This window comes from Cydia amplana, chromosome Z (assembly GCF_948474715.1).
Source record: "Cydia amplana chromosome Z, ilCydAmpl1.1, whole genome shotgun sequence".
Classification (NCBI taxonomy): Eukaryota; Metazoa; Arthropoda; class Insecta; order Lepidoptera; family Tortricidae; genus Cydia; species Cydia amplana.
Genome location: NC_086096.1, coordinates 25,261,555 through 25,277,081, shown reverse-complemented (window position 1 = coordinate 25,277,081; position 15,527 = coordinate 25,261,555). Strand labels below are relative to the sequence as shown.

General features: G+C 36.0%; 1 protein-coding gene across 1 annotated transcript; it reads right to left on the bottom strand.

Annotated features, from left to right (window-relative positions):
* Nucleotides 1-3,420: 3,420 nt before the first annotated feature.
* Nucleotides 3,421-15,259, bottom strand: LOC134661053 (uncharacterized). Its single transcript, XM_063516951.1, has 7 exons — nucleotides 15,179-15,259; nucleotides 12,264-12,447; nucleotides 11,442-11,663; nucleotides 8,828-8,977; nucleotides 4,962-5,033; nucleotides 3,856-3,981; nucleotides 3,421-3,647 (listed from the first exon to the last, which is right to left on the bottom strand). The coding sequence occupies exons 2-7, from the start codon at nucleotides 12,438-12,440 to the stop codon at nucleotides 3,444-3,446; spliced, it is 951 nt and encodes a 316-aa protein (XP_063373021.1). The 5' UTR covers nucleotides 12,441-12,447; nucleotides 15,179-15,259; the 3' UTR covers nucleotides 3,421-3,443.
* Nucleotides 15,260-15,527: the final 268 nt, after the last annotated feature.

Genomic DNA, 15,527 nt, shown 5'->3' with positions numbered 1-15,527 from the left:
GCAATTCTTTCATATTTATTTATATGTTTATATATTTATATGTATATATATTTCGGGGATTCCGGGAACGGCTCTAACGATTTCAATGAAATTTGCTATATGAGGGTTTTCGGGGGCGAAAAATCGATCTAGCTAGGTTTTATCTCTGGGAAAACGCGCATTTTTGAGTTTTTATATGTTTTCCGAGCAAAGCTCGGTCTCCCAGATATTATATATTATATGTACCCAAAATGAAACATGGTCATGTGTAGGCTGAAAACCAATCATCTTCGGATAACGAGTGCATTGTATTAGGTGAACATATGGATCAATGTGACTGCTGTGACTGTGGGCAAAGTTCGGACCTCGACTTCCCTGGCCCTGACACAGAACAAGCCACTTGTCGTGGCTGTGTTACCAAAGAACACGCACGCGTCAATAAGAATCCCACAAAGCTCAAAGATGCCTTCACACAAACTGACTGGAGTGGTCTAGTGGTAAAGACATTATATCGCTTTATTACACTTTAGTGGAAGTACAGCAGTGTCAAAAAATTAAATACTTAATCGAATGATTAGGTATTTTATTTTTTCTACTCCAGCACTCAAATGTGTCAATTAAATGACTGACAGTGATATCTAAAGCAATGTCATTTGAATGCTTTGTCTATAGGCTCATAAGATGACTGCTAGCAGTCATCTTATGAGTATAATACAACTGCTTTATTTTTTTTAAAGATACAAGTTCCGATCATCTTGATTGAAAGAGGTATGTTTTCATTTACAATAATAACTCTTTTTTTTTTAAATAATAACTCTTTTTTTTTTAAATAATAACTCAATTTTTTTTAAATAACAACTCTTTTTTTTAATAATAACTTTTTTTTTTAATAATCTCTTTTTGTTTTAATAATAACTTTTTTTTTTTTTTTTTTGCTGCAGCTGTCATAGAAAAAGTAATGTATGCAACAGCTCATAATTGGTTCTTAAAATTCTCGGGTCTTTTTTTACAAAACTCGACTACGTCTCGTTTTGTAACTTCGACCCTTGAATTTTAAGAACCCTTATTATATCACTGTTGCATAAACTACTATTTTGACACTGCTGTAATAGTAGTTTATGCAACAGTGATATAATAAGGGTTCTTAAAATTCAAGGGTCGAAGTTACAAAACGAGACGTAGTCGAGTTTTGTAAAAAAAGACCCGAGAATTTTAAGAACCAATTATGAGCTGTTGCATACATTACTTTTTCTATGACAGCTGCAGCAAAAAAAAAAAAAAAAAAAAAAAAAAAAAAAAAAAAAAAAAAAAAAAAAAAATTAAGATCCAATTATGAGCTGTTGCATACATTACTTTTTCTATGACAGCTGCAGCAAAAAAAAAAAAAAAAACGTTATTATTAACAAAAAAAGAGTTATTATTAAAAAAAAAGAGTTATTATTAAAAAAAAAGAGTTATTATAAAAAAAAAAAAAGAGTTATTATTTAAAAAAAATTGAGTTATTATTAAAAAAAAAAAAGAGTTATTATTTAAAAAAAAAAAAGAGTTATTATTGTAAATGAAAACATACCTCTTTCAATCAAGATGATCGGAACTTGTATCTTTAAAAAAAATAAAGCAGTTGTATTATACTCATAAGATGACTGCTAGCAGTCATCTTATGAGCCTATAGACAAAGCATTCAAATGACATTGCTTTAGATATCACTGTCAGTCATTTAATTGACACATTTAAGTGCTGGAGTAGAAAAAGTCTATTTTTTTATTCGGTAGACTGAAATGACAGTTCATAGTATGAACATAAAATGTCATTTCATACTATGAAATGTCATTTTAGTCTACCGAATAAAAAAATACTTTAGGTACTGAAATGTCCTTAGTCCTAGTCCTTTTTAAATTACGTTTAGAAAATAGTTACCGTAAGGTCGGGGTATTAAGCTCCCCAAGGTTACTTTGTTCACCCATGAAAACCTATTTTATTGAATTGATAAATTCTTAAAAACGACATTATATGATAATCTGTTTTTGTGTAAGCGTTTAGTGTAATTCTTAGGAATTTATTATTTCAATAAATCGGTTTTCATGGGTGGACAAAGTAACCTTATAAGGGCTAAAGTACCCCGACCTTACGGTATTTGTTTTACAAGGGGGCAAAGTTGTTGTTTAACCGCTCGAGCTAATATAGATCCCGAGCAAGCGAAAGATTCCAAAATTGAACCACGAGTAGCGAGTGGTTCGAAAAATGGAATCTTGAGCGTTGCGAGGATTTCAAAGAGCGAGGGTTAAACAAAATTTGCCCCCGAGTGAAACACGAAAATTTTCACCACACCAACCCGAAACAAATATTAAATGTAAATATCAAACAAAACCAAATTCAAATAAATGTTATTAAATATTTATCATCCAAAATCATAATTTAAAAGTCAATTCTACCAGCAAACATAAGAAAACAACTCAAAATTTGCATTGCCTCACATGTGAATTACTGATAGCAATGTGCTTTGCTATCGTTTTTGAAGTGCAAAGTAAGCCTTTCCGAGCTGGTGTGGTGAAAACCTATAAAACCTATAATGTCTATAGCTGCTAATTACTGAGACTTAGTTATATTCCTGTAGAGTACGCCTCGAAGAACACAAAACCATTTTTTGGTTGATTTAATTTACCTTTTTGTGGATGTATTATGAATCTTATGATAGTTGTGATTGATGGGTGGCTGACGGCCGGTGGTCATGGTCAATTGGTCATACGAGTAGCGATGTGACGAGTCCACTTTTTTTCAATTCGAATCATTCGAATTGATTCGGCCGCTGATTCGAATTCAAAATCGAGTTGACTCGACTCGACGATTCGCGTGGTTCGCGACAAGGTCACAGGCACAGGCGCGGAGCGAGTTGAGACGGCGAGTTACGCGGCAGTTGTTGTAAAAAGAACCTTCGGGTCACGGAATTAAGGTTTATTTTTGAATGGTCATAGTACCAACTCGAGTTGAGACGGCGAATCGAGCGGCAGTTGTTGTAAAAAGAGCCTTCGGGCTATGGTATTAAGGTTTATTTTTGAATGGCCTTAGCAGCAGTGTGATAGCGTTGACTCGGCTCGGCGAGTTGGCGAATTGGCGATTCATTCGCCGAGTTAGCTAGTGGTCGAGTTGATTCGAATTGCCAATAGTCTTGATTCGAATTAACTCATCTGTAGGCTGATTCGAATTATTCGAATCAGATAACTCGACTCGCCCATCGCTACATACGAGAACACATGAGTTATCTGAATGTGACAGCTGACAAATAGTATGGACAAAGTTTTTGCATAAGAATTTATATGTATTTATATATATACTTTGTTGCAGCTGGAAGTCCGACCTCGGGAAAATGGGAGCTACGAATTCCACATACCATCGTTAAAAGTTCTCAAAATGGCAGACTCTTTATATTAAAGAGGACTTCAAACCGCTGTGATAAATTTATATTATTAATTTATTAGCACAACTTTACTGTACAAAACAAATAATAATCTAAGAAATATATTTGTCTTGACTCTACAAGCCGTGTCTGCCATCAGAGCGTCGTACTCCTTAAGTTTTCGAGACATAATGTTCCTTACCTTCCGTTTCAAATACTTGATCTGCAAATCTCTAAGGTGTTTTATATTTTCCGGCCTCATCTCTGCCATTACCTTTAAAAGCAATAAGTTTCATTAAAAAAAATTGGCAGGCGTTATTTATCGCTGATTGTACTTTTCTTAAAACAGTCATTTTCTCTTACTACTCATGAAAACAATTCGATTGAGTTCTTGTTTGTAGCATATGTTGTTTTAAAACCACCATAAACTAAATCTCTAAGATAAGACCGACCCTTCTTAATATAGGTAGTTATTGACTCACGTGGGCAGAGACCCCGGCCATCGCCTTAGGGTCGATGTTCGCTAGGGCCGAGCCCTCCACCTCGGCCAGCAACAGTCCCAGGCGCGACACGTCTCTGGCGCTCCAGCTATACGATTTCCCCAGCGCCTATCAAAATGTAAGCAGCAATCAGTGAGAATAACTTGCTTATTGTTATAAATAGCAGGAATTTCTACTTGTAACTAGTACAATTTATCAAATTTAAGTGTCAATATATCTAGGGCAACTTTAGGAACAAATCAAATAAATTTATCAAATATTTGATTTGTGTTTATAAATAAATAGGTATAATAACCTCCCCCTTTTTGAAGTCGGTTAAAAATTATAAACTGAAATAGAAGTCATATATTTAAAGAAAAATTGGCGAAGCCTTCCAGTGCTCAAGGCCGAATTTTTTCTTTAATATATATAACATTTATTTCAGTTTATATCTAGGGATCAAAAGTAAACTTAAAAGAAAGAAAGTACCTACCTAAAACAACACGCAATAAATTGGAATATCATCTTTATAATGGTAGTTATTTGTTTTACAAGGGGGCAAAGTTGTAGTTTAACCGCTCGTGCTATTGATACCCGAGCAAGCGATAGATTCCAACGTTCGAAAAGTGGAATCATGTGTGTTACAAAGGCACGAGGGTCAAACAAATTTTGCCACCGAGTGAAACATAAAAAATTTCACCACACCAACGCGAGGAAAATACTTACTGTAAAATATCAAACAAAATTAAACCATATCAAATCCAAATGAACGTTATTACTAAATAAATATTTATAATCATTTAAAAGTAAATTCTATCAGCCAACACAAGGAAACAATTTAAAATTTACATTCGATTACTTTGCCGCACGAGTGGATAAAACGCAACTTTCTCATTAGTTTTTGAACAATCAAGAGGCCTTTACCAGACGGGGCCCGTTTCTCAAAAGCTCGTAATACAAGCGGAAGCGGATGTCACTTTTTGACAGCTTTTGTTAGAAAGGGACTTCCACTTGTATTACAAGTTACAAGCTTTCGATAAACGGGCGTGTGGCGAAAATATATTGTTAAAGATAAACTTTATTACATATTGTAATAAACATAATATTACCTGAGTTCTAGTCATCATGTTCAAGTAGAATCGCTTTTGGAGGGGGTCACAAGCTCGTATGTGATAAAACACCTTAAATCGGTAGATCCAATTAGTGTTTTACACTCAGCGAATGGTAGATCCTTGGGTTACACGAAGGCAAAAGCGACGCATTAAGAGCAGCGATCACATTTTACATTAAAAAAAGCAAAGGGTGATATACCTAAAGCGGCTAAAGCTGCATTTTTCAGATATTATATTTTAAGGCATTATTGTTTCAAAATGTTGCAAATTTAGTGTACCTACTTATAATAATACTAAACGACTTTTGACAATAATCTCATACTATTCTAATAAAACAGGAAAAACTGAAAAGTCTCCGTAAATGCAGTATTTCGCAAGTTACGCAGAGAGCACAACTTTTTTTTTGCAAAACATAGTTATGAAACTATGTTATGTTATTGGAATCCTCGGGTGAATTCATATAGGACTCCAAATAACATTGCTAAAAACGCAAAGCTATTGCACTTTTAGGAGTTTTTTTTGTTGTAAAATTTGACCGCTGTAATTAGGTAGCCAGCAGAGGTTCTTCTAAACTGTCTAAACAGAAAGTAAAAAAAAAAAACAATTAAAGTATAAAATACATTACAAACATTTTTTTTGATAATCAGACCTATTTTGAATAATGTGGATGCATCACTATTTAACTACCTATTTATAAAAAGCTCCTTTTTGCATTTACTTACATAACTATACCTTGTGCATTCTTATTTGCGTTATTTGACACATTATGACTGACGTTTATAGAGATGTAACTAACCCAAATCGATTGTCACAGCAAGCGATTACGATTGGATTGCGGATGCACTTAGACTGAGGTATCGAATTGTGACGTTTAATGAATTTTTATTTGAGATTTAAATAAAGCTAGAATTATATGGTTAATAAATAATAATAAGAGGATCTAATAAATTTAATAATGCTTTATTAAAAAATATCGAATAACTATTGTAATATGAATGATTTATAACAAAATTTACCTAGATTTAATAATGTTTAAAAAGTTGACGTGTAAAATGTATATTTTATGAATAAAACATTGAATTAAATTGAATTGTTGCGACCTAAAATGAAAAAATTATATCGATTTACTTAGAAGACTGCCGATTCATAACGGTGGTGTCCGGCCAACCCTAAATTAAAAAAAAAGACGTAGAACATAAACGTTCGCAGTGCAATTGTCTTCCTTTGTGATTTCGATGTGCAAGACATTTTACGTTGTATTGCTGTTGTGAGTCACATGTCAAATAATGCAAATACGAATAATCCCACTATAATATACTTTTGATGAAAGATGTCAGTATATACTTATAAATTTAATTCTAAAACACCAATGTTAATTAATATTACTTTTTCTACTCCAGCACTTAAATGTGTCAATTAAATGACTGACAGTGATATCTAAAGCAATGTCATTTGAATGATTTGTCTATAGGCTCATAAGATGACTGCTAGCAGTCATCTTATGAGTATAATACAACTGCTTTATTTTTTTTAAAGATACAAGTTCCGATCATCTTGATTGAAAGAGGTATGTTTTCATTTACAATAATAACTCTTTTTTTTTTAAATAATAACTCAATTTTTTTTAAATAATAACTCTTTTTTTTTTAATAATAACTCTTTTTTTTTGCTGCAGCTGTCATAGAAAAAGTAATGTATGCAACAGCTCATAATTGGTTCTTAAAATTCTCGGGTCTTTTTTTACAAAACTCGACTACGTCTCGTTTTGTAACTTCGACCCTTGAATTTTAAGAACCCTTATTATATCACTGTTGCATAAACTACTATTAAAATGTTGAACTCAGATAGTTAATGCGAGAAAACGGATAAAGTGGAGTCCAGACGAGACCATTTTTTGCCAATCTGATGAAATTGTCCGATCGAATCAGGCCGTGCGGACGCAAAAGCCAATTTGATTCCCCGCTCAAATCAGCAGGTGTGGACACAAAAATGCCAATTTTCGAAGTTAGTATCTATGGAATGCAAATTGGTGATTAAATTGTGTACGTGTGGACGCTAGATTAGATTGGCGCCAATTATGTTCCTGATCATATCGGTCGATTTGCCCAGCTCGTCTGGACTCTACTTAACAAACACAAGTTACTTAAGAGTCACACGAACCCGCCTCCATAAAGCCGCTCCCATACAATCGAGGTTACGCTGTCATTTTAAAGCGGCATGTTTGAATACTTATATGAAACTTGACATGCACATTAACGTAATTTATATCTAGGTACGAGGGGCGTTCAAAATATTCTCGGTATTGATATCTTACGACCTCTTCTAAAATTTCTTTCGTTACTGGCCGCTAAGGTTTATTCATTGACATTAAAAAAAAGTATAATTCGAACCGAGATAGTCTTTTGTTTTTCTGCAATTGCTGAACAAACATGAACATCATGTGCGAATTGACAATGTTAACTAAATTAGAACATCGATGCGTGATAAAATTCTTGACAAAACAGGGTAAAAATCAAAAAACCATAAAAGAGGAAATGGATTGTGTTTACCGTGAGTCTGCTCCTTCTTTATCTACCATTCAAAAGTGGTCAAGCGAGTTTAAACGCGGAAGGGAGAGTATTGAAGATGACCCTAGACCTGGCCGGCCTGTAGTAGCTACTTCACAAGAAAATATTGATAAAGTGGAAAAACTTATATTGGAAGATGGTCGAGTGAAGGTAAAATCTATAGCACAAGTAACCAATCTCTCTATTGGTACCGTACATGATATTATACATGACCATCTTAATATGTCAAAAGTAAGTGCAAGATGGGTTCCGCGAATGCTGACTCGGCTTCAAAAAGACATGCGTGTAGCTTGTTGTTCCGATTTTATTGACCTGTGCGGTGAAAATCCTGATGAGGTGCTGCAAAGAATAGTTACTGGAGATGAAACCTGGGTTCATCATTATGACCCAGAGAGTAAACAAGAGTCCATGCAGTGGCACATTAAGGGTTCAGCTCATCCCAAGAAGTTCAAGGTCATCCCTTCAGCTGGCAAGGTCATGGCCACGATATTTTGGGATTGTGAAGGAGTATTACTAATCGATTATAAAGAAAAAGGTGTAGATATCACAGGACAGTACTACGCTAACATTCTACGTCAATTAAAGGATGTAATTAAAGAAAAGAGGCGAGGAAAGTTAACCAAAGGTATTCTGCTTCTGCATGACAACGCCCCCGTCCATACTGCTCATATTGCCAAGGCAGCTATTGTTGAGTGTGGGTTTAAAACTGTTACTCACCCATCGTATAGTCCGGACTTAGCCCCCAGCGACTTCTTTTTGCTCCCCAATCTTAAAAAGGATCTGCGTGGAAATAAATTTTCTGACGATGAAGCATTGAAAGCGGCAGTGGAGGAGCATTTTTACACGAAAGATAAAAAATATTTTTACGAGGGATTAAAAAAAATAATTGATCGATCTTTTAAGTGTATGAACATAGGGGGGGAGTATATTGAAAAATAAAAATATCAAACTTTTCGTACTTGTTTGTTTTCATTCTCATACCGAGAATATTTTGAACACCCCTCGTATATTGGGGCCCGTTTCTCAAAAGCTTGTAATACAAGCGGATGTCACTTTTTGACAGCTTTTGTTAGAAAGGGACTTCCACTTGTATTACTAGTTTTTGTTGCTAAATGTTACTATACAAAGAAAATAGAGCCAATAAGAGTTTTATATTATGTAAAACTTCTACGAATGGTCTTAGTGTAGACTTATAAATCTTATAATTAGGTATATTTGTTTCTATTTTTACAATATGTTTGCCATACGATTAAATAAATAAATAAAGGGTCTTGGGCGACGAAACTAGTGATTTACCTGGTGATCCAACTTAAGGTACTCGGCGCCGTCTAACTTCCTCATAAAAGTCATCGGCACTCCACATAGTAGGTTATTCATGTTATTTAAAGATGCTATTTTACGCCAGTTCCGGTTAATTTTTATATATTTACTTGCCACGACGCCCACCTAAAAAATACTAAGTGAGTGAGACAAAATGACCAAAATGCGATTTTGCTCACTCAGTGAGCAAAATGCGATTTTGCTCACTGTTTTTAAGTAGCAAAGTACCCTTGTTCGAGCTGCTGAGGTGAAAAATAAATTATTCGCATTTTGTGTTGACACTCGACATAACGAGTAAGATTTCTACTGTAACAACGCTACATGGGGCCCTTTTTTAACCCCCACGCAAAAAAAGGGGTGTTAGATATATGTTTGACGCCAATGTCTGTCCGTGGCATCGTAGCTCTCCAACGGATGGACCGATTTCAATGTGGTTTATTTAAAATGAAAGCGAGTTTCCATGCGGTGGTTCTTAGCTATGTTTGGTAGAAGCCGCCTCAGCAGTTTGAAGAGAATACCTAAGCTCTTTTACAAAATGATGCAGGCATTTTTGGGATAAACGGTTTTTTTTTGGCATATAGCGTAGGATTTTTTTTATATTTAATTTAATAGTTATACTTAGTATTTTTTAGGTGGGCGTCGTGGCAAGTAAATATATAAAAATTAACCGGAACTGGCGTAAAATAGCATCTTTAAATAACATGAATAACCTACTATGTGGAGTGCCGATGACTTTTATGAGGAAGTTAGACGGCGCCGAGTACCTTAAGTTGGATCACCAGGTAAATCACTAGTTTCGTCGCCCAAGACCCTTTATTTATTTATTTAATCGTATGGCAAACATATTGTAAAAATAGAAACAAATATACCTAATTATAAGATTTATAAGTCTACACTAAGACCATTCGTAGAAGTTTTACATAATATAAAACTCTTATTGGCTCTATTTTCTTTGTATAGTAACATTTAGCAACAAAAACTAGTAATACAAGTGGAAGTCCCTTTCTAACAAAAGCTGTCAAAAAGTGACATCCGCTTGTATTACAAGCTTTTGAGAAACGGGCCCCAATATCCTAGATATAAATTACGTTAATGTGCATGTCAAGTTTCATATAAGTATTCAAACATGCCGCTTTAAAATGACAGCGTAACCTCGATTGTATGGGAGCGGCTTTATGGAGGCGGGTTCGTGTGACTCTTAAGTAACTTGTGTTTGTTAAGTAGAGTCCAGACGAGCTGGGCAAATCGACCGATATGATCAGGAAAATAATTGGCGCCAATCTAATCTAGCGTCCACACGTACACAATTTAATCACCAATTTGCATTCCATAGATACTAACTTCGAAAATTGGCATTTTTGTGTCCACACCTGCTGATTTGAGCGGGGAATCAAATTGGCTTTTGCGTCCGCACGGCCTGATTCGATCGGACAATTTCATCAGATTGGCAAAAAATGGTCTCGTCTGGACTCCACTTTATCCGTTTTCTCGCATTAACTATCTGAGTTCAACATTTTAAAGTAATATTAATTAACATTGGTGTTTTAGAATTATAATAATTATACGCTATATGCCAAAAAAAACCGTTTATCCCAAAAATGCCTGCATCATTTTGTAAAAGAGCTTAGGTATTCTCTTCAAACTGCTGAGGCGGCTTCTACCAAACATAGCTAAGAACCACCGCATGGAAACTCGCTTTCATTTTAAATAAACCACATTAAAATCGGTCCATCCGTTGGAGAGCTACGATGCCACGGACAGACATTGGCGTCAAACATATATCTAACACCCCTCTTTTTGCGTGGGGGTTAAAAAAGGGCCCCATGTAGCGTTGTTACAGTAGAAATCTTACTCGTTATGTCGAGTGTCAACACAAAATGCGAATAATTTATTTTTCACCTCAGCAGCTCGAACAAGGGTACTTTGCTACTTAAAAACAGTGAGCAAAATCGCATTTTGCTCACTGAGTGAGACAAAATGACCAAAATGCGATTTTGCTCACTCAGTGAGCAAAATGCGATTTTGCTCACTGTTTTTAAGTAGCAAAGTACCCTTGTTCGAGCTGCTGAGGTGAAAATTTAATTGTTGGTATATCTTAAGAAAATATGAGTGAATAGAGGTAAGTGATGAAGAAGGAATACATTTTTCGGGTTCTCTAATATGTTCTCACTGCTGAGGTGAAAAATGTTGTGTACTACACGAGATCAAAGTTATTTACATCTCGTGCGCTTTGAGTCCCTTACTACGCTCAAGATTCTAAATTAGATTCACGAGCGTAGCGAGTGAATCTATTATAGAATCTTTCGCTTGCACGGGACTCAAAATAAGCACTCGAAGAAATATCAAACTTTGATCTCTTGTTGTACAAATAACTATAAAACCACGTACCTAGTAGGTATAAACTGAAACAGTTGACTCAGAACTATTTCGACACTTTAACTGTAACAAACGCGTTTTGTCTGTTACATAATACTTAAAATCATCTATACGTTGTTCTTAAGTACTTGTTTTATAAGGGGGTAAGCTTAGATACTTACCTACTTATTTCTCTATGACAGGACTAAATTGCGTACAATATTTATAAATTTACCTGATGCCTGGTAAGTTCAGGATGCGTGCCTATATAGTTAACAATCCTGGGAACACTCAAATTTAGCTGCGCCATTTGCTGCCCACTGAGATACTTGAATAGAGGTCTATAAATCTCTAAAGTCTTGTATGCGATCTCGCCAGGCTTCCGTCCATTCAACACGACGTCCCACATGGCACTTAACTTCTCCTGAGGTAGTTTCATGATGGAAATTGTGCGTGCCTGAAAGATTGTACCTAAGTACCTACTTAATAAAGAGAAGCGTATTTTTTTGAACGTGATGGTGTGTGATAATGTCTGGTGATTTACATGCTAAAAATTAGTGTTTTTTTCCCAGTTGAACTAAACTTTTTGACAAAGTTTTTATTTTATATTATAATATTATGCAAATTCTACCTACAGATTGTAGAAAGCAGACCTACAGATCGCAGCACATAGTCGCCGGGCAAGGCTCGCTACAAAGCGCTGGTGGCCTATAGCGGTAAGAGCGTGCGACTTGCAATCCGGAGGTCACGGGTACGAACCCCGGCTCGTACCAATGAGTTTTTCGGAACTTATGTACGAAATATCATTTTGATATTTACCAGTCGCTTTTCGATGAAGGAAAACATCGTGAGGAAACCGGACTAATCCCAATACGGGCCTAGTTTACCCTCTGGGTTGGAAGGTCAGATGACAGTCGCTTTCGTAAAAACTAGTGCCCACGCCAATTACTGGGATTCCACACACCCCAGGCTCCCATGAGCCGTGGCAAAATGCCGGGACAACGTGAGGAAGATGATGATGCAAATTCTACCTACAGATTGTAGAAAGCAGACCTACAGATCGCAGCACATAGTCGCTGGGCAAGGCTCGCACGTCCGCCAGGCTGCCCTCGAGTATGATGGCGAAAGCGTCCACGGCCGTCTGCAGGTAGTCGGGGGTGAGCCGCAGCCGACAGTGCCCCGTGTGCAGTAGCTCGGGTGACGGCAGGTGCACGCCGGTCTTGTTTACAAACATTTCGCTGCTGTAATATCAATCAGATTAAAAACCGCAAATGGTCACCTCAGACCAGTGGTACTTTTCTTACCCTGGCCGAATTTATACACATTATTCGCCACATAATTATTAACTTCCAAAGAGTTAGTCCTCCCTGGTCAAACATACATTTTGTTGAGTAGTCCCACATTACTGAAACCACTGCTTCAGAGGGTTATTTTTTCAGATTTATCTCCAAGTCACTTATAAATATTGTGAAGGCACTCTAGTTGCACTCTAGGCTAGGCTAGGGCACCAACTCGTCAACTAGCGCGATGACCTTAACTGTGTTAGTAGCGATATAACGTAATGGACCCTATAATGGACGTGGAACCGGTAATGGGACATAAAACCACAAATCCTCTAAAATAAGTATGTAAAAGTAGTTTATAAACACTGGCAATATTTTACCATAAATAAGAGTCATAGAGCTGTTTAAGTTTGACTTTTTATTAATTTCGGTTAATTTTTAAGAAATTGGCGCCAACCCAAAAGTTGTCGTGTCACTGGAAAAAATAACCAGTAAGAATTCTTAACAACTTCGCTAAGAGAGGTGAGTTCATATATTAAATTGTAATTAATTATTACTTGGTGTAAACTAGAATGTGTTTTGTTAATTGCATTTACCATGAGATAAGGTATACAACACATTATGTTGTGACTCTAGAGATGTATAAAAAATAGTAGTATTTTGCCCAATCCTATTATAGGAGCTGTAAAACTGCATACCTCCTATGATGGGATAATTTACATAATGATGCTTGCCATGGCGTAATTTCATGTTTAAACAATACAGAAGTATAATGTAGTTACTCGTACGAACTATGTCAGGAGGTCTTCTCGGACTTCGGATAAATTAATATCGTTTTTACAAAATTTTATTTAACTTGCCCTGTTAGTTTGTATACAGGGTGGATTTTCTTTTTGGGTCAGTGAGGGTAGCTACCAGATCCCGTGCTGCGACGAGAAAACGGTCTTAGAAAACCTTCCCTCGATTTCAAATTAATGAAGATTGGCTTTTACAGATTTTGGAAAAAACATACAGGGTGCGAGAAAAAGGTAATTTTTGACAATCTTTTTTTTGATGCCAATCGATCCCATTCCTATTGAGGATCAAAAGCTTGTATGGAGCTAAAAAAAATTCCGGCTAGAAAAGCCACAAATCGAGGAAAACTTTTCCCATACAATTTGTATGAAAATCAAAACTTTTATTTTTCACATGCTATTTTTCTATGACAATTGATTCCATTCTTATCTAGTATCAATAGTTTCTTTGGGGTCAACTTACGATAATGTACTAAAAAGCCACAAATTAATAAAAACTTTTTCCATTGACCCCAAAAAAACTATTGATACTGGATAGGAATGGAATCGATTGGCATACAAAAATAGCATGTGAAAAATATAAGTTTTCATTTTCATACAAATTGTATGGGAAATGTTTTCCTCGATTTGTGGCTTTTCTAGCCGGAATTTTTTTTTGTTCCATACAAGCTTTTGATCCTCAATAGGAATGGGATCGATTGGCATCAAAAAAAAAGTTTGTCAAAAATTACCTTTTCCTCGCACCCTGTATGTTTTTTCCAAAATCTGTAAAAGCCAATCTTCATTAATTTGAAATCGAGGGAAGGTCTTCTAAGACCGTTTTCTCGTAGCAGCACGGGATCTGGTAGCTGCCCTCACTGACCCAAAAAGAAAATCCATCCTGTATTAGTTAGTGTGGTTCAAATCTTGGAAATGGCATTTGAGCCACTTTCGGATTTCCGATTGAGTTGAAATTTTGGATACGTATGCAAATCGGATGACAATGCAATCGGGTGACAAAAATGACTAATAACTAGTTTTTTGCCAAAAACTTATTCCCTATTCCAATATCTTATACTGATAGGGTATGCCCATTATAGGGGGCCCATTACTGGATCCACGTCCATTACCGGGGTTCCATTACTGGAGCTTTGGTGTCCATGACTGGAGAAAAAAACCATACTTTTAATTTATTAATTATGTGGAAACTAACTGCAGTATCTTTGATACAACACGCCTGAAACATGAAAGAAGGATAGGATATTCATCTTTTAACAAGCTAAGCGGTAGAACTTTTACATGTATCAGGGAAATATCACAAATACTCAAAATTTCCTCTTAAATGTCCCATGACTGGTACCGTTACTATAGTACCTACACTTACCTAATGTAAGTAACTGATCGGCTAGCATGACTTGCGTTCTCGCGCGCGACTCCATACTTGAAGTCGCGCTAAATGTCTGGGAGTCGCGCACGAGAACGGAAGTCATGCTATCCGATGAGGTGTTTGACCCACATCTATAAAATCTGCATCGTCTATAAGAGCTGGCATCGTTTTTATATAAGAAAGATTATATAGGGCCGGTAGCACCAACCATAATTGACGGACTACACTCAACAGTGAACTATGAGACTTCCCATACAATAAAATTTAGCAAACTCTTTAACGGTGACAGACGGTGTGATACAACCGACCCTAAGATGCCAACATGTTTGTATGTGTCATATCATATCTGTACCTACTAGGTATAGGTACTCGTAAGTATTTTAATTATCTGTTAGATGTTGTGAACCTGTCATTAACTTCCTGTCCTCCTCATCTTAGCGCCTTCCGGAATGCCTCTACCTTATCCTTAATCTCTGTTTGAATGTTAAGTAGGTACCAATGTAAAAATGACTAAAATAGTATAGCTTACTGCAATAATCGTCCTGAGGGGAAATGGTTATAATATTTGGAACTAATACTTTCAGCTCCGGAATTCTCGTCCGAATCTTGATCACCTACAATTTAGACACACTAAATATTACAATAATAATATACATCTGGGGGCACGGCAGTGCCCCCGCCAAGTCGAGCGCGAAGCAAACACTGCCGTACCATCCTTTACTGGATACATATTACATGTATCTAGTAAGTTCATTTTTTTTAACTTTATGTTAGGTACTTATATACGTAGATAGTTCTAAATACTACGCAACCACTCGACACTCATGCAAAATAAAAATGGATAACTTAAATAAAGAAATATTATAGGACATCTTACA

Bases quoted from the DNA above. Each gene is read 5' to 3' on its own strand.
- LOC134661053 (XM_063516951.1), bottom strand. From the start codon at position 12,440: ATGTTTGTAAACAAGACCGGCGTGCACCTGCCGTCACCCGAGCTACTG. The intron at 11,664-12,263 runs GTAGGTCTGCTT...ACAATCTTTCAG, and splicing joins GCGACTATGTGCTGCGATCT to GCACGCACAATTTCCATCAT. The intron at 3,648-3,855 runs GTGAGTCAATAA...TTGCTTTTAAAG, and splicing joins TGGCCGGGGTCTCTGCCCAC to GTAATGGCAGAGATGAGGCC.